At 35.4% G+C, this 20,790-nt stretch overlaps 1 protein-coding gene across 7 annotated transcripts in view; it reads right to left on the minus strand.

The window, feature by feature from the left end:
* OSBPL8 (oxysterol binding protein like 8) overlaps positions 1–20,790 on the minus strand; it is a 154,568-nt gene that overhangs the window by 80,922 nt on the left and 52,856 nt on the right. For 3 of the 7 annotated variants that reach the window (XM_033116574.1, XM_033116575.1, XM_033116576.1), the window contains one exon: positions 5,680–5,716. The exons of 2 other annotated variants lie outside the window; for them this stretch is intronic. In XM_033116574.1, coding sequence (XP_032972465.1) covers positions 5,680–5,716 — 37 coding nt within the window. Of the gene's footprint in view, positions 1–5,679; positions 5,717–12,430; positions 12,452–20,790 lie in introns of those variants that run through there. 2 more of the 7 variants (XM_033116577.1, XM_033116580.1) reach the window with 2 other exon arrangements.

Below are 20,790 nucleotides of genomic sequence, written 5' to 3' on the forward strand. Positions count from 1 at the left end.
TCTGTGTCACCTAGGATGTGAATCATCCCTTTGTCCAGTATATCCATGCTGTATATACAATAAAATATTTTGAGAGACCACATCCACATAAATTTTATTACAGTATATTGTTATAACTGTTCTATTTTATTATTAGTTATTTGTTGTTAATCTCTTATATGCCTAATTTATAAATTAAACTTTCTCATAGGTACTCGTATGTATGTACAGGAAAAAACATAGCACATACAGGGTTTAGTATTATCTGCGGTTTCAGGCACCCACCGGAGGTCTTGGAATGTATCCCCTGTGGGTAAGGGGGGACTACTGTCCACTAAAAACTATAAGACAATGACGAAAGAAATTGAAGACACAAATAAATGGAAAGATATTGCATACTGATGGATTAGAAAAATTAATATTGTTACAATGTCCACACTACCCAGAGCAATCTAGGGATTCAATGCAAATCCTATCAAAATTCCAACAGCATTTTTTACAAAAATAGAAAAAACAATCCGAAAATTTGTATAGAACCACATGAGACCCTGAATAGCAAAGCGATCTTGAGAAAGAACAAAGCTGGAATCATCATGCTCCAATTTCAAACTATATTACAAAGCTAAAGTTAAAAAACAAAAAATAAACAACAACAACAAAAAACCCAGTGTGGTATTGGTATAAAAATAAGACATACAAAACAATGAAATAAACCCAGAAATAGGCCCACACATATATGGTTAATTAATTTATGACAAAACAGCCAAGAATATACAATGGGGAAAAGGACAGCCTCTACAATAAATGGTGTTGGAAAAACTGGACAGCCACATGCAAAAGAATGAAACTGGACCACTAACTTACACCATACACAAAAGTTAATTCAAAATAGATTGAAGACTTGAATGTATGACCTGAAACTATATGACTGCTAGAAGAAAACATAAGCAGTAAGCTCCTTGAGATCAGATTTGGAGATATTTTTGGATCTGACACCAAAAAAACAAAGGCAATAAAAGCAAAATAAACAAGTGGGACTACATCAAACTAAAAAGCTTCTACACAGTGAAGGAAATCAAGAAAATGAAAAGGCAATCTACTGAATGAGAGAAAATATTTTCAAACCATATATCTGATAAGAGGTCAATAGCCAAAATATATAAAAAACTCACACAACTGAATAGCAAAAACCCCCCCAAACAATTCTATTTAAAAATGGACAGAGTATCTAAACAGACTTTTTTTCCCAAAAAAGACGTATAAATGGTCAACAGGTACATGAAAAGATGGTCAACATCACTAATCATCAGAGAAATGCAAATCAAAATCACAATGAGTTATCACCTCATATCTCCTAGAATGGCTATTATCAAAACAACAAGAAATAAAAAGCATTGGAGAGGATGTGGAGGAAAGGGACCCCTTGTACACTGATGGTGGGATTGTCTGGTGCAGCCACTATGGAAAACAGTATGGAAGCTACTCAAAAAATAAAAATAGAACGACCACATGATCCAGAAATTCCATTCCTGGATGTTTATCAAAAGAAAATGAAAACACTAAGTCAAAAAATATATGCACCCTCATGTTCACTGTAGCATTATTTACAACAGCCAAAATGGAAACAACCTAAGTGCCCATCATAGGGTGAATGGATAAAGAAAATGTGGTACATATGTACAGTGGAATATTATTCAGCCATAAAAAGACAAAAGCTTAACATCTGCAACAACACAAATGGACCCCAAGGGCATTATGCTAAGTGAAGTAAGTCAGACAAAGACAAAGAGGTATGATCAGACTTATATGTGGAATCTAAAAAACAAACAACAAAACGAGCTCACAGTCACAGAGAACAAATTGGTGACTGCCAAAGGTGGAGAGGTTGGGGGGTACAAAATGGGTGAAGGAGTCAAAAGGTACAAACTTCCAGTTATAAATGTCATGTGGATGCAATATACAGCATGGCGACTATAGTAATACTGCAAAGCATACTTGAAAGATGCTAAGAGAGTAAATCTTAAAAATTCTCATCACAATAAAAAAATATCTGTAACTAGGTATGGTGATGGATGTTAAGTAGACCTGCTATGGTGATCATTGGGCAATATATGCAAATGTCAAATCATTATGTTGTATTACCTGAAACTAATATAATGTTGTATGTCAATTATAATTCAATAAAAAATTTTAATACAAAAAAAATGGGGGAAATGTGAACGGTGATTTCTTGTAAGAAGAAATGCAAATGGTTAATAAATATACAAAAAGATGTTCACCCTCTTTAGTAATCAGAAAAATACAAGTCAACATCACAATGAAATAAATATTTCACACTCAGTAAAATTAACCGAAACTAATGTCTGATAATAGCAAATAGATAAACGGATCATTGGGACTTTTTAAGCACTGCCGGTGGAGTGCAACTTGATATAAGCACTTTGAAAAGCAATTTAGATCTGTCTTCTAAAATTGAATTTCAGCATACCCTATGGGTACGATTCCACTCTTAGCTTGAAAACTTATACGTGTGTACAAAGAGACAAGAATAAGAATGTTCATAGCAATACTGTTCATAGTAGCAGAAATCAAAGCAATTTAAATATTCATCAATTCAAAAAAATGGATTAATATATTGTGGTATATGCATATCACGGAATAGTATGGAGTATTGAGAAGGAATGATATACAGCTATAACCAATGAGGCTAAACCTTGGAAATAAGATGTTAACTACAAAGAACAAACCCTAGAAGAAGACATACAAGTATATCTTGATACCATTTTTATAAAATTAAAAAGCAAGCAAAACTTAGTGATACGTATGTAATTTAAAAACAAAAAAAAAAACCCCTCTTTTTTAAAAAAGCAAAGGATTATAAGCAAAAAATACAAAATACTCATCACCTCTGGGAGACAGACACAGGAAGAGAAGACAGAAGAAGCACACGGATGTGAGGTATTTTTAAGATTGAAGTTCTTAAGTGGTAAGTTCAACACGTACATACTGAATCATTATATTTTATAATTTACATATGCTATATTTTTGTAGTATCAGACAGTACATTTAACGCTAATTTAAAATACATTATGAGAAGGACTAATAGAATTAAAGTATGCTGTAGTATTCCATCAGTAAGACACAGGTATCTATGTCTTGAATAACTTTACTATATAAAAACGGAAATAGTGCAAAAAGTACAAATTTAGTTCTATTCACTCCTTTCTGTTTATGATTTTGATATCCTTAAAGTGAGAGGGTATGTAGAAATAGTAACATACAGAATATACTTGTTGGTTTTGTTTTCTCTTACCCCATTCACAAACATTAACAACTAAACTACACAGACAAGAAAGGATTTGCATTACATAAAAATCATTGTGACATCCTACATCATAGTCAGATGTAAGCTCAAGAAGGGCAGTGACTTTGTTTTCATTTGTATCACTTGGCATAAAACTGACAATAAATACTTGCTAAATGACTGATTAAATATTGGATGGAAGAATCCCTGCATGATTTAAGTGTAGTTTCTGACTTTACAATTAATTGCCTCACCCACTAATGATAGCACTACAGTGCCCTCTCCTGGTTGTACTTTGTACTGGAAGTAAAGTAACCAACTTTGTTATTCAGCGCTTTACTATCTCTTAGTAGAAACCAATCAACCTGGAATAATTAACAGCAATTATAATTAACATACCAGCTGCAACTTCCAAGGAGTATATGATTCTATATTACCACTCTTTACTTTCTGAATTCAGCTCAATATAAAATCTAAAGAATTTTATAAGCTTCAAAGTCTGTTGTTTGCCCTTGAAGTGAAAGCTAAGATAAATTATTTTAAAGTCATAAATAATCTCTACACAAATCCACAGTCTCCCTTTATAGGTGGTATTCCTTTTCTCAAATACTTAAAGAATTTAAATATGTTGGTATATATATTATAGCTTTCTCATTCAACAGTAGAGAGCCTAATAAAGTATTATACTATATGAAATTCATTTTCACTCTAAAAGGTACGTGGTCTCTAGGAAATTATTATGCAGTCTCCTTTTAACAGTAGCAGAGTGCAATATAAGCTCATATCTAATATGTGTTGTATATATTTATTTATATATGCTTAAAATATATAACCACAATAAATTTCTTTTATTCCAAGTAAAAATTAAAGACCTCCATTTATAAAACCTAGTTCCTAAAACAGAACCATTTCCATTGATATTAAAAATTAAATTCCATTTGTGACATTCATCAGTGCCAATCAGTCAATCAGTTCACCTCCGACATCTAAATATATGAAGTAAGTAAAATAACAGAAAAATCCATTGAAAACATCTACCAGGTATAAGTAAGGCTGAACACGAAAACATAAAAATGTTTTGGGATTTGCATGCTTTTTTTCTACTTTAAAAATTTCTACTCTATTCTGATAATGCTGGATGTATAATAAACAATATATTTAAAATACTATGAATTGTTGCAGTTAAAAAGGAATTTTAGCATATTACCTTAAACCATCTCTTTTTAGGAAAAAATTACACACATATTATCAACAGTATTAGAAACAAATAGTAACTGTTCTAAAGAAGTTTTCAACTAGAAGAAACATTGCCTTTGTCTTGCTCAGTTCCTTCCTTTAGCCAATGGGTAGTGGTGGGTGGGTGTGTTTGTGTGTGGAGCCCCAAATCAGTAAAATGACTTGCAACAGTCAGATAACTATTTAGGAATAAATACTAAAACTTTCTAAATCATTATAATTCCCATATTGCTCTTCAATACAATTAAAATCTTTGTCTGATTCACAATGCAATAATATTTTAATTATTCGGTTAAACTTGAATTCAGCAAACTTAGAGTTTCATTCTGATTTCTGAAAACCAGTAGAAGATACTCTGGGCTAATAACCAATTCTAACTCCTTGGATATTTCAGCTCTTAGCTTCAGGCTTTTCATCTATAAAATTGATGCTTTTTAAGATGACTTCCGAAATTCCTTTCACTTCAGTAATTCTATGATTTTTAATATAAAAGTTGCTCCTTTAACAATACTTTAAAATTACCTATTCTTGGCTCTAACTCCTTTGCTAGACTATAATGACCCTTATGTTTTATTCATTGTGTATCTCCCAGAGCTAGCACAGTGTCTGGTTAAAAAAAAAAAAAAAAAAAAAAAAGTTTTTGCAGGGGACATAAATTTAAAGGGTACATCTTCTAAATGACTAAGAGAAAACATGTTTCACTCATGAAATCCCCAAAGTATAAATAATTTTTTTCATAACCAAATTATCTGTTATGTAAAAATTCTGACAAAATAAAATAGTATTTCTTATTGTCATAGGGCAGTGAGTTTCTTACACAATGTCCAGCCTCAAAGTAGTTTGATCTATGCTTTAGGATGCATATAGGAAGGAATACTTTGAGAAAGAGGTCCTAAATTATGAATTAGATAATTGGCTAACAGAAATAATCTATCTTTAGATAATCAAGATGTAAATGTACAAATATTACCAATCCCAGATGGACACTGACAATAGATGGGCACTGAATGACTATTTATATTCTTTGCTTAGTATTTCAATGCCTGAAAAGAAAAGCAGAAGGCTTAATAATCAACACAGAAATACCATATGCCTTTTACAAGTACACATCAAAATATTATCATGTCTCTCAATGTGTCATTCAAACTTTAGCTACTTACTTGATGGCCCAAGGACATCTTTGCTATCACCAAGAAGCTTTTAATGCAGGTAATTGAGCAGCAAAGAAACACAATCCAAACCAGGAAGAAGCAAAATGCATCAGGATTGAAGCAGCAGTGAAACAAAAGGACAAGGAAAACAGTATTAGTTTATAAGTAGAAAGCACATGCACGTAAATCCTAATAATCACAATTCACAAGGAATTTCCTTTTCCACACATAAAAAGATCCTGGCTTAGGCATTATCAAATATTTGTTTTATTTTGGAACATGAAGGCAGAAAAAGGAAAATGAAGTCACCCACGTATTTTGTTTTTAAAATTACTCAAGTCAAAATTTACTTCCAATTAAAATTCAAGATATGGGTTAGGAGTGGTAAAAATTGTTTAGAAGTGTAAGGGACAGCCAAAAGTTATTCATTCTTTAAATTTAAGTGGTTTAAAAATATAGAATACCCATGCACTACTAAATATTAGTTCTGCATGCCATGAAAGCACTTAACACTACCATAGAAATTCAGTCTGCTTCTTCTACAAAAGGAAAGAAACATTTACTGGTTATTATGTGCCAAGCATTGAGCAAAAAGCTTTTACAAAGACATCAACAAAATAGGACAATTATATTTTCAAATGGCAAAAACAAAGAGAAATACGGATTAGAACAATATATTTTATTAAGTCAGACAATTTCCTTAGGACCTACTAAATATTAAGCATATCATCTGGAGCTACTGGTCTTTAGGAAGTTAGAAGACCCCATTCTTAAATGTAACTGTAATCAACTAAAAGAAACAGAAAACAGACTGCTGACCTTTTGTCTAGTACGTATTTAATGAACAGCACTATACTAAATGTTGCCTGTGGACAAGTGTTTTGGTTGCCCTTGGCAGGAGCAAGGTCTTCAGCTCTCCTTCATTTCCAATACCATCTATAGTAACATAATGTATCAAAACTAAAGTAACAGTGGGCCCCCAGTGGCTCAGGCGGTTGGAGATCTGTGCTCCTAACTCCCAAGGCTGCCGGTTCGATTCCCACATGGGCCAGTGGGCTCTCAACCACAAGGTTGCCAGTTCAGTTCCTCGAGTCCCGCAAGGGATGGTGGGCTCTGCCCCCTGCAACTAAGATTGAACACGGCACCTTGGCTGAGCTGCTTCCCGGATGGTTCAGTTGGTTGGAGCACAGGCTCTCAACCACAAGGTTGCCAGTTCAATTCCTTGACTCCCACAAGGGATGGTGGGCAGCGCAAACTGGACCTGGAGCTGAGCTGCGCCCTCCACAACTAAGACTGAAAGGACAACAACTTGAAGCTGAATGGCACCCTCCACAAGTAAGACTGAAAGGACAATAACTTGACTTGGAAAAAAGTCCTGGAAGTACACACTGTTCCCCAATAAAGTCCTGTTCCCCTTCCCCAATAAAAATCTTAAAAAAAAAACAAAAAACCGAGAAAAAAACTAAAGTAACAAAACATTCCCACTGAGCACATTATTGTTTGGTCTTACTTAAAGGGAATGAGAGAATCTCAATTGGCCATGACCAAAAAAAAAAAAAAAAGTTGCAGCTGTTTGCTTTGGGCTTCTGTTGTCTCCTAGAAAAATACGGTGGCCCTGTTACTTCCCTGAAGTGATGGTTATTTCACCGTGCTTTAAATTATGTTCTAATTATGTTCTAATGCCTTTTAAAGGCATTTGCTCAAAAAAAAGGAAAGGTATTTGCTCTATTCATTTTTCTGTTGTTGCCCATTTAAGCTCATTCTCCTATAAACTGATTTCAGTTTCACAGGATAAGCTTAAACAAAAATACAGGTTTAGTGACAATGAACTAATTGTGCTTATTACCATGTTAGAACAACTAGCAAGCATGCAGGGAGAGATTAAAGTATTGTGGCAGGCAACCTCTAAAATCGCCCAGTGATCCCCACTTCTTGGTATATAATCCCCTTTCTGAGCGTATGGTGGACTTGCTGAAATCATTTCTAATAAACTGAAGATGGCAGCAGGGAAGGGATGTCACTTCCAAGGTTAGATTGTAAAAAGACTATGATTTCCATCTCGTTTGCAGTCTCTCATTGTTACATCAAGGTGTGGGGGGGCAGGGGGGAGCAGCTGCCCCTGAGGCTGCTTTGTAGAGAGGCCCATGAGGTGAAGGGCCTGAGGTCTGTCAACAGCCAGGACTGAGCTCTGCTGTGCATCACCCACCTTGATTCACCCCAGCTCCTGCCCCATCCCCCTGGCCAAGCTTGCCGATAAGTTTGCAGCAGCTACCTCCCCAGTAGCCGCACTGCAACCACACAGAGATTCTGAGCCAGAGACAACTAGCAAAGCTGCTCTTGGATTCCTGACCCACAAAAATTGTAAAAGAATAAATGCTTGTTATTTTACATTTAATTTTAGGATGATCTGTTATCACCAATAAATAACTAATATAATAGTGGAAAACTGAAAAAAGTTAAGACACTGATAATTGTGACAAACTACAAATGATTCATAGGCATCTTCTTTAAAAATCTTCCTGCACTGATATGAATAATGACTAGTTTCCCCAGATTTACCAGGAACATCCTAAAGGAAAGCAATGGTTCTAACCATTTATACATGGTTGGCAGTATTTACTTTCACAGGGCCAGTCATTTTAAAGGGTTTTGAGTTGGTCTTCTATTTAGGATAAAAGATTAAGTTTGCTTTCATTGTACAGTTCTGTTACATTCTCAAGTTTTGCTGATTAACACAGCACTATGTCAACTTCTGTGCAGCTGTACTCCTTACCTGTTCTTATCTGTTTACTCGCAGGAAATAAGCCCTAGCATATGCAGCAACTTCTGAATACTTGTTTCAAATTATACTGGCTTTCAACGTTATATCCTTAAGCATGTTTGTGTCATATAAATCTGATTCTACTTAATTAATCCAATATTTTTTCGATTGAGGCACTGAATTATAATAAAAAAAAACAACACTGTCTATTCCTATCATTGATCCATCCACCCAAATATTTCCTGAGTACCTACTATATAGACAGATATCGTTTTGGGCCCGAAGCGATAAAGTAGTGACCAAAACAGACAAAAATCCTTCCTTTGTGGTAGTTATGTTCTAATGGGGGAGATGAACAATAACACAATAAACAAAAGTAAAATTCTGTTATATATTATACAGTATAAGTACTAAGGAAAAAATGAGGACATATAAAATGTTAGGGAAGAGGGAGTTAAAATTTTAGATAGGGTGGCTTAAGAAGGTTTCACTACAAAGCTGACTGAATAAAATGAGGTAACTTCATAAGGACATAAAGGGGAAGAGTATTCCAGGCAGAGGGAAAACAAGTGTAGAGCAGAGGAGTGATATGGGAGCAAGTTTGGAGTGTTCGGGAAATAGTTAAAAGGCCAAAGAGGCTGAAATACAACGCAAGTAGGAAAGCAGTAGGACACGAAGTCAAAGACGTAAATGGGTGTCAGACTGTGTAGGACTTCACACGACCTCGTCAGGACTTTGGTTTGATCCTGAATGAGCTGGGGGCCGCTGGATGGTTCTGAGAACAGGAGTGACATAATCCGATTCTGTGTTAAAGGATCGTTCTGGCTGCTGTGTTGAGAATAGACTAGAGGGACAAGGGTATACGCAGGAGGTCACTGCAATGACCTAGGGGAGAGATGAAGGAGACCTGAACCAAGGTGGTAACAGTGAGGGTGAGGAGAAACAGTCGAGTTCGGAATATATTTTTTAAGGTGGAACAGGATTTTTAGATAGACCAAGAAAAAGAAAAAGAAAAAGAAAAGGTAAAAGGTACCTCTTTTCAGATAAAAGAAAAGAGGAATCAAAATGACGTCAAGTGTTGAGGTCTGCGCACCTGGAAGGATGGAACTGCCATTATCTGAGGTGCAAGACAGTGAGGAGGAGCCAGTTTGCAGGGAGAGATATAAGCAGCTCAGTTTGAGACAAGTGAAGTTTGAAATGCCTGTCAGACATCCAAGTCAAATGTCAAGCAGGCAGCTGGACAGACAGACCTGTACAGGGAAAGGTTCAGGCTGGTAAGAAAGTAGTATAAACTATGACATGTGTGAGAGTTAGGATAGATGACCTGAATGACTTAATCACAGTAGGTTGAAAAATGCTGTAAGATAAAAGAACAGGCACCAGAAAACATGTATTACAATCAAAGAACAACTAAGAATCAAGCTGAAACACTCCAAATAAAAGCAGAAACACTATGGAAAAAATAAGCACAGCTTCAGAAACCTTTCCCAGAAGGATGTGGATACAAAGGCATTAAATTGGGATGCAAGTAAAATCATCCTCCCAGAGTTGCTTGCAAGTGACGTTACTGGGAAATGAGATATAAATAACTGAAGATTACACATTAATTTTACCGAGTACCTTACATCACTGAAGTCCTCTGCACATGGCTAAACTGCACACTACTGATTTCTTACTCTTACCACTTTTAGGACCTCGGTGTAATTTGTGCAGTTCCACGTTGTATAACACATAAATAAAGACAATGTGAAAGCACTCTACACAAGTAGCTTGTAAAATATTTTAAATAAACAAAAAGCTAGCCACTCTTCTTGGCTTTTGTTAGCGAACCAAAATACTACTAGAATTTCAAACAATCCAGGAATTTCTCATCTTGTTCAGAAAAAGACCATGAAGATATAACAGACACATTTTCCCTATTTGAGTAATTTATCATGTTTACCATTACCCCTTAGACAATGTCCACACAATCACCCCAATAATTTCTTTATCACATAAATAAATCCTCTATTTTGGCAGAAGGTATGGGCTGAAAATTGTAAAACAATAGTAACACGCCAGTATACTACCAATGTACTTTAATTAATAAAGCATGAAATATAGCCATTATCTAAATCTTTACTGATTTTAGTCTACAAATCTCAGGAAAAGAACATTATACAAAAAAATGTGATCTTATTTTAATGTACTTCTAAATATTTGCCATGACATGTACAATTAGCATAAAACTTGCAATCTTTAAGAAGTGTAAAGGAATAGGTGAAGATCCTAATCACACCCCTTGTCCTGGGAAACCCCTCAGTTGTGAGCAATCCAGGACAGATGGCCACCCTGTTCGTACAGAAACGATCCCACGAGATCTCTACAGAAGCTTGATCCCAGTGCCTTTACCACAGCACCTCCCCTCTGAACATACATATTGATTTGATTTAAGTCATCTTTTGAGCTTAGGCAAAGCACAAAGTGCTTATCAAGCACTAGTATGAGTATAATCTGAAAATCAAATTTCAGGCAGGTGTCTCCTCTTCCCCCAATAAAGTTGATCAAGTTGTACTTGCAGAAGCAATTCTACTGCAGCTGGCTCTTTGAAACCACAACTCAGAAGCAGGTTACATAAAACATCTCGGGTGCTAAGTATTATCTTTGGCCCTTCGATTTGTAATGCAGCTGAAATCTGTTCGTTCTTTCAACAGGAGTCATCACTCTACACTTAACTTTTTCATATTCCTGCAACTGTCTGCAAAACACGTATGTGTACATTTTAGTCTTGTGTTTTACAGGTCAGATTCTAAGGCAATACTTTCCTGGGAACTAGAGCTTATCAATGTTAGAGAGAGTATGATCTGGCCAGCCAGACAGTTATTTAAAAATAACCTAATCACATGTTTGCTCCCACTTTTGATTCCACTTCTAGGAATAATCATTCAAAATGTTCAAAAAGATGTGTCCATAGATATGTATCACATCATTTATAATAATCTAAATCGGTAATACATTTTTTTTTTTTGGTTCTTAAGGAATATTTAATCTTTTTCTGAATTTAATGCTTAATTCTTTTAAAGGGAACCCATTTTGATCTATACTATTATGTGATACTTAATGTAAATATGTAAAGACAATGTTCATCGGAAAAACATTTAAAAAGATTTTAAAAATAAACAATCAGAATGAACAACTCTAGTAACAGAGATAACAGGTGAGAGAAAATGAGTATTACTCCATGTAAAATTGAACTTTTGCCTACTATTTTCCAAGTTAAGGAAATCAACATAATGTGAAAGAGTATATTATATTCATGAGGCAAATTATTATTGACAAGTCTTAAATCCACGTACTTTAAGATAAAAATAATATCTAATGTGTAAATATAACATTAAAAAACCTTTTCTGTATGTTAGAAAAGTACCTTCACAAAAGTCATTTACCTACTGTGTGGTTTAGATTTAACGTAATTTTAGCATGGGAGGCTGTAAACTGCAGCTGTAAATCAGTAATACATTTAAAATCAGGTATTAAATAGATAATAATACATTTACACAATGAAATATTATGTAATCATTAAAGTTTTTTTTTCATTGACTGAAAACATCCATTATATATTGGCTTTTAAAAGCAGGTTATAAAAAATTTGTATGATATGACTTCACTTTTATAAAATTTCATGTGTAAGATGCACACATATGAACACACTTAAGAAAGATCCTACTAAAATATTAACAATGATAAGTTTTATAAGGTAGAATTTTATGTTTTGTGTGGTTTAAATATGCCACACTGGGATTCATTATTTGTAGGCAAAGATGAAACCTATTTACATTTTAGAAAAAAATATAAACAGTTTCTGAAACTGATCTTTTCAATCTACATTAGCTACTTCTTATAATGACAAACTCATCTATGATGAAATACAGTCAAAAATATATTTTAAGAATCCAACTTGAAATCCTGAAGAAAATATTAAATGTGAACATTTCAAACATAGCACCATATATTACTCACTGTCTCTTGAACTTCAGCAACTTCTGAATGTGGCAAGATCTAAAAAAAAAACAAATGTTCTCAGGCGAAATTTAAATCTTATATACCTGAACCTGAATCTAGAGAGCACGCACTGTTAATCCAGTGAAGCAAGTGGTGCAGTCATCTTTTAAGAAGTAGCAAGGAAAAAAAAGTTCAACAGTACATTTACACTGGAAACTAAATCCTTTTTCAAAAAAAAAAAAATCCTGCGGGTTCAGGAAATTACAGTCAATTCGCCAATCTGTGAAGTCCTCTGGAAAGTTCTGGGGCCTCTTCATGGTCCATATCCTCCCTGCATGACGTAATTCTATCAGCCTTTTCACCAAACAAGCCCTCTTCTCCCTTGGTTTCTAAAATGTTCCACTGCTCTGGCTTCCCTTCTCCTATTTCCCCGTCTCCACTTTGTTCTCCTATTCAAGTGAGTGAGTGGCCATCACCAACGCTCAGCCCTCAGATATTTGTTCTTCTTTCTGTAGCTGTTCTTTTCTTGAAGATTTCATTCCTACTCAATTTATTACCTTTATTCAAACAACTTCCAAGTTTTTGGATTTTTTTCCCTCCAGACATATCTTCATTTCAAAACTTCATTCCAAAACACTGCTACCTGAATGTTTGGATATTACTGCAGATTAACTTCTGGTTCTCAAATTCTATTAACAAAGGAAGGGCTTTAAGCTTGTTTTAGAAAAGATCTTTATGTGAAAAACAGCACGCAGTAGCTCCCCTCAGAAACCAGAGTCCATGCCAGTTTGCCTAATTCTTTCAGTGGTACCATCTTCCTTTCAATCACTCAGACCTAAGCCCTCGAGTCATCTGCAACTCTCTTTTTCCCCAACATCTGATCAAGTCATTAAGTACTGATGATTTTTAACTAGACCATGCCTATCTAACATCTAGTCCTTTCTTTCAGTTCCCAGTAATATCACCTAGGCCAGCTTCACATCACCTCATTTCTGAACTTTTGCATCTCCCTTTCAATAGATGTCCCTGCATTCAGTGCCACCTCACTCGTTCATTTACTATGCTAGGTACGAGAATTCACACACACCATGAACACATGGTCCCTACTGCCAAGAAGATCACCATATACTGAAGACTATATATATATGTATTGTATGGTAATTTATTTGACATTGAGGTAAGTTATCTCTAGTCTTCCCAATGTTACTCATTCTTCAAGCTAACCCGCTCATTAACAAGTCATGTAGCAGCTCTGAGGTTTATTTACTGTCTGTGACTACATAATAATAAAACCTTAAAACATTTCAGAATTGTATACTTTATAGGTTTTTTTAAAAAACAGTATATAGACATAAGGCAGAATTACTTAGTAGTATGACAAATGACAAAGGACCAAGAAGGGAATAATTATTTACCAAGTTGACTCCCTAAACTATCAGTTTGGCCATGCTGCTCCTCCACTTAAAAACATTTGCTATTGTTCATTCTTTAGAAAATAAGCTCCAAACCCCGATAATTAAATCTTCTACAATTTGGTCCAATTACTCATTCCACAGAAACGTTGTGATCTCCTATGATGCAACTTTGCACCTCCAAAACTCCATTTATCTAAATTCTGTCTAGTAAAATTGATTGCTCAGAGTGATCTGCAATTTAATTCCCACTTTCTTTTTGCTTCCTTGTTCAATAGCTCGAAAGATCCCTGACCCCGAAGGCTCAACTCAAATTGCCAATTCTGCTACCAAACTTCAAGGTGAAATGATCTTTCCCCAACTCTGACTTCCTAATATCAGTTCTTTAACAATGCAAAGTTATAGTACTTTCTCTATTGCTATCATAAATAAATTAAAAAATTAAACTGTTGTTTAACTTTTCCCTAATATCATAATGGTATAGTACAGTGCTGTCAAGTAGAACTTTCTGCAATGATGGGAAAAATCTATATCTCTACTGATCAATAAGGTAGCTACTAGCTACATATGGCCATTAAATTCTTGAAATGTGCTAGTGAGACTGAGGAACTCAAAATTTAATTTAATTTAATTACTTTAAATGTAAATTAGTCAAATGGCTACCCAGTTGGACATCTCAAGTCTAGCCAACCTTACCTTCCCTCAGCTCAACCTAACTGACCATTCTCTAGCATTTGCCACTGCTGGCCATTCCTTTTCTCAAAACTCTCTCCCATTCCTTAGTTTTCCAGCTATTTTTCTCTCCTTTCTCTTCTTCCTTCTCTCTGCTTGGCTCACACAATTTGGTCCAATTACTCATTCCACAGAAATGTTGTGATCGCCTATGATGCAACCTTGCACCTCTAAAACTCCATTTATGCCCTTTTGCCCCCTCAAGATAGTTATTTCCCAAGGATGCCTCCTAGAATCTCTTTTGTACCCATTCCACATGCTTTCCCTAGATGATTTCATTGACTTGATTTTTTAATGGGCTCTATTCACTGACAGCTCTCCCCAAATTAGTTTCCCACCTGACCTCTCCTGAGCTCCAGCCCCTTAAAACCACGTCAATCACCCTCCAGGTACAGTCATTCTTCTTAACCCAGAAAAAATATCACATCCTTGGTTAAGGGCTTTCCTGACCTCCCACTCCAGGCATAACAAAGGGATACTCCATCTGCATTGTCACTGTATCCTTCTATCAGGCAGAACCGCAGGGAAGAGCCTACAGAGCTCTACTGTTTCTAAGAACACTACCCGTGCACCTCCATCTTTCTGACTAAGGAGGTGAAAAGACCCCTCACTGACCTTCCCCCTAAACCTCACCACCTACAGCCTAACCACAGGTCTGCCTAACAGACCCGTGAGTTCCACATTTGGCCCTTATCTCTGCCTAGAAAAATACCTCGAGGACTGTTCAAAAGTCATTTCATCAGAGTACTTCCATGATATTCCCAGAAAATAGCAACACCCACCCTCTATTCTGGTACTCTCTGTCCTTCTTACCCTGCCTTATCTTTCATTATAACAATCATCACATAACAGTCTATATTTATGCACTGTTTTGTCTTCCCCCACTAGAATGTTAGCTCCACCGGAGTAGGAACTTTGCCTATTTTGCTCACTGTTGTAGTATTCCTTAAGATTAGAACAGAGCCGGACACATCGTAGACACCCAACAATATTGAATGAATAAATAAATACGTGAATGAAAAAAAAAAGGCTTAATCATCATAAGTCTAATACCTATCAAAGGATTTCTTATATGTAGTTCTCTGTTCATTAAACGAAGTAGTTTAAATTCTCTTATGGCAAAAGAACAAGTCGTGCTCATCTTTGTACTTTCCAAAACTTAACATTCTGCATACTTAATATAGATACATAAAGAACTAATATAGACTAGAATCATGAAATCTGGGTTCTTAGCTTAACTACAATATTCCCTGAGTAAACCTGAAAAATATCTTGAATTTAGTTTTCTTATTGGTTCAAGAGATCTGTTTGCTCTGTTATACAAACAGAGAAAATTACCTCAATACTAAGAACATCCTTAGTTGTGCTTAAAGCATATGCATATTTTCTTCCACTATTAGTCTTTGGCCATCATATGCCCAAATTCCATTGTTGGAAATTCCCCCATACTTTCTCTTAAATAATTTTGTCCTTCATAAATAACATTGGTACAGATTCACAACCAGTTTTTGGTAATGAAGCATTAGTTATATTTCTCCCAGTATTGGTGGTCTACTGCCATGATACACCAACTTCCTTCATTAAGGTCTTCACATACAAAGAAAGGTCGAAATCAATCAATATGATAATTGTAACTAATGTTATGCATCTGGTGAGACTGCTGGTGAAGTCTGTGATTATGAAATATGAAAAAAAGTTCACTGAATTACATCCATGACCTTGGCCTTTGACCTTGTTAACATTCTCCTTTACACCTGACCAAACCATCCAAAGCTACCTGAAAAGGTTACGCATAATAGCACAATAGAAACCATGTTATCACATGTAGTCATGCCAGGTTAGGTATACAGACAGCTTATGTGCACAAATAATTCAGTGTTTCATGCTTAATCGTATGACATGTTTAAATAATTTTGATTTTCAGTCTTAAATAACAGCTTATGTTACTTGGAATTTTATCTTGGCCAATTCTTCACACACATACATGAGCCTACATCCTATATTTAATCATGATCAGGATCTGAATTAAGACATAAGGACTATATAACAAATACTTTCTTTCCTTCTAGAGTTCTATTCTAACATATGACTGCTTAGTATATCATGTTGTTCAGCATCAAGCCACAGACTAGCCTGCCAATAATATTATGGAAACATCACCTCCATGACTCATAATATCTACCACACATAAAATGCAGTTAGCAATTGCTGGTAATGTCTCAGCAACTATGTGTTGCTTAAATGCCAAAATATTCTCCCCAGATAGAAAAGTCAAAATTAGTTACAGGAGAACAAAGCTTTGGGTTAAAGGAGATCAAGTATCACATACTTTTCAAAGTAGACATTAGGTAATGCATATAAAAGGAGGCTTAAAAAGGCTAGGTGTAATAGAGATTGGTTTATAATATAAACACATTAGCCTTTACATTCAATGAAAATAATAACAGAATTAGAGCACCTGTATTTAAATCCTAACATGGCCCACTGACTAGCTACGTGATCTTAGGAAAATTAATAACACTGAAACTGAATAACAGTTTCTTCATCTCTAAAAACAGAATAACATATACTTCATAGTATTATGGAGAGGACAAATGAGAAAGCATGGGAGACATTACGCCGAGATCAGAGCACATAGTAAATGTGCAAAAAATATATCTTTTCTCTCCACACAAATACAGTAACCCATACATGGAAAGTGAAGATTTTAGACACTTAAGGAGGAAAAGCAAAATCCAGAAGGGATATATTTTCTGCTCTACTACTACTACCCTACAGGTTTTAAATGCCTTTTACATAGATGACACAATCGCATGCTAACTTGTTCCCTGGGCTAATCGCCTCTTTTTTCTGTGGTTCTCGACCTTAGTTGCATAATGAAATCACCTAGGAGACTTTAAAAGTATTGATTCTGCGTCTCACCCTGTGGATTCTAATTCAGTTGAACAGGGATGCAGCCTGAGCATTGGGATTTTTCAAAACACCCCAAATAACTCTACTATTCAGTTAGTTGCCCCTCCAATACTCCATAATTCTACCAAGATAATTTTTCTAAGCCACAACTCTGAGCAGTTTGTTTCTCTGGGGGGATAAAAAAAAATCAATGGTTTGACATTAGGTTAAAAACAAAAATCCCAAACTATAAAATCTGTATAATCTGATTCTAACATAAATGAGGGCAGTCATTAGAAAAATGATTATATCTTGGCCTCTGGAGAAAAAAATGTATATTTTACATTACATATTTACTTATATACATATTATATATACCGTGTTTCCCCAAAAGTAAGACCTAGCCGGACAATCAGCTCTAATGTGTCTTTTGGAGCAAAAATTAATACAAGACCCAGTCTTATATTATATGTTATATTATATTATATATTATATAAGACCCGGTCTTATATTATAGTAAAATAAGACTGGGTCTTACATTAACTTTTGCTCCAAAAGACACATTAGAGCTGATTGTCGGGCTAGGTCTTATTTTAGGAGAAACACGGTAAGTGATCTGAGGTCTGGATGAAAATCCTCCATTGCTCTACTTCTCACTAGACAGTTGGGACAGATGAAGGAAGATTTTCTTGAACTTTTAATCGAATTTTACCTTCATGTATCTTCAATATGCTAAAATCCTAATCCTTCACATAAAACCTCTTTCTGAGGTTTTATGGGACTCCCATTTTGTTTTTTTAAACAGTAGGAAGAAATTTATTTTAAGATTCTTAATGCACCTAATTGTAATTCAGAGTTAAATGTAGAGCTGTGGGTGTCGGCTTTAATTATATCCTGCTTACAAGATGCACCTGCATGTCTTAAAACTAAGGCAAAAACAGCAAGCGATAATACTTATGAAAAATCTTTAATCTGTACTTTAAAAAACTGAATGATTGCATTACTTATGGACATGGAAAGATATAATAAATATTTAAAGCTGGTTTTCCTCCTCAAGTCTAGTTTAGCAAAACAAATACCTTTCTACCAGGCAAATGACCATCTATTTACTTGTGAATTCTCCTTCTGCTGTTTAAATTGTGGGCATGTCACAGCTGGCAAAGATCTTAATATGAATGAACTATCCAACAGTGCTTCTGTTCTTTTGAATCTCTGGTCCATTTTCAGCCACACCTCAGCCATTCCACACGCAGGGAACACAGAGCCCAAAAGAAAGTAACCAATTTCTTTTGCAAATGGGAACTGTTACTTATAGTGAAACAACTAGCACTTTCCCTTAAACCCATTCCTAGGAATGGAGGGATGGGGAGCAACTTGACAAGGGACAGTACAGTACCACAGATGGAGAAAACGTCAGGGGGCTGGGAGTGGGAGGGAGGGCTGCGAAGCATCTTCCTGTGACCTCTTCTCTTTCTAATACTGGACAGATCATTGCCCATCCTGTCTACTACCAGAGCAGAATCTGATTTAATACCAACCAGAGGCATTAAACACAGTTTGAAACACTTTTCTTTTTAACCTGTGCAAGGGTCCAGCTGCAGCATGCACATAACAAGCAAAGAGGCTCACTCCTACCCTCCACTGCCCTTTCCCCCAAATGAGCTAAGTGATTACAACTAAGAAAGCAGTTTGTGGAAAAGAACTATGGCTCAGAGCACAAATACAAAAAAGACCCCTTATAAACAGAACACATGAATTGAAGGGGCAAATGAGGAATGAAGAAGATATGGTCTTAACAAGAGATTCTCTCCCTGAGACATGTATTCCCTGGATTGACCAAGAGTCCCTGGTCTCTTATCTTTACATCTAGGACAATATGGGACAAGGCAGTTAATATTCCCAGCGGAATATTATTTCCAAGAAAGTGTAAGCTCACAAACAAAAACAATTAATATCTAAGGAGCCCAAGTACTAAGAAAGAAAACAAACTCAACAATCTTGGTAGAAGGGGTAAAAACTAGTGAACCAAATTTATAAAAAGCCTAAAATAACCATAATATGTGCAAAAAGATATGGGAGAATATTGTGAAAATGAAGCATGACCAAGCAATCATAAAGAAAACAGCTAGCAATAGTGGATATAAAAATATTATAGTGAAATAAAGTATACAGCAGGTTTGAACAGCATAGAAAAGTTAGGATACAATAATAAGTTAGTGAGCTGGAAGAATAACGAAGGAATTCAACAAGAACGTAAAAAAGGAAAAGATGGAAAATATAGAAGAAAAGTTAAGAGATGGAAAATAGAAGCAAAAGTGCCATATTCACAAAATAGAAACCCCAAAACAAGACAGGCTAGACTTAAAAAAAAAATTAAATCTTAAGTAAATTTGAAACCTACACAAAATTGATAAATTTCTGGAAAAATACGAAAAGCTGTAAAGACTCCCCCAACTCTCACCCCTAGACATACATATACAAAGCTGCAGGCTCAGCTGTATAAGGATTGAAAAGAAAGAAAGAAAACGATTATTGCAGATGATTGACTGAGATAAAATATTAAAACTAATAAAAACAAAGTAAGTTGGCATTCAACAGATATCTGTTAAATGTCAACATGTAAAAAGAAACAAAACAAAAACAAAAAAACTGCTTTAAGGTATAGATTATGTCTTAATTCTAGGTACAATTATAAAATAGGCAAATTTTATCTTGGTCATCATCAATCCCTCATTCCACCCCTATCGCCTTCTGGGTTCCTCTTTTCCCATCAGGTAGCTGTCAATTATGCTTCCTTAAAGTGTTAGTTACTGAAGGTTTAAAAGATCAATTCTCACACTTTTGCATCCCCAGATTCCTTTACATTCCTAGAAATTAATGAAGACTCCAAAAAGCTGTTGTTGATGTGGATTATATGTATCGGTATCTGCTGTATTAGAAATTAAAAGTGAGAAATTCACTATCTCAACCAGGTGATCAAGGTCAACATCAAAGGTGATAAGTCATGTTGATACTATACTAATATACCCTTGATAATGAGGTATGTGAAATGGCATTTTACCTTTGTGGTCTTCTCCAAGAAAACCCATAAGCCCAGGCTAATCATGAGACAAATCCCAACTGCGGGACACTGTGCAAAATGTCTGGTCAGTACTTCTCAGCACAATCAAGGTCATCAAAAACAAGGAGAGCCTGAAAAACTATCACAGCCGAGAGGACCCTAAGGAGACACGAAGACTAAATGTGATGTGCTATCCTAGATGGGATCCTACAACAGAAAAAGAACATTAGGTCACAACAACCAAGGCAAGCTGAATCAAGTATGGACTTCAGTTAATCATG

Source organism: Rhinolophus ferrumequinum, chromosome 10, assembly GCF_004115265.2.
Source record: "Rhinolophus ferrumequinum isolate MPI-CBG mRhiFer1 chromosome 10, mRhiFer1_v1.p, whole genome shotgun sequence".
Lineage (NCBI taxonomy): Eukaryota > Metazoa > Chordata > Mammalia > Chiroptera > Rhinolophidae > Rhinolophus > Rhinolophus ferrumequinum.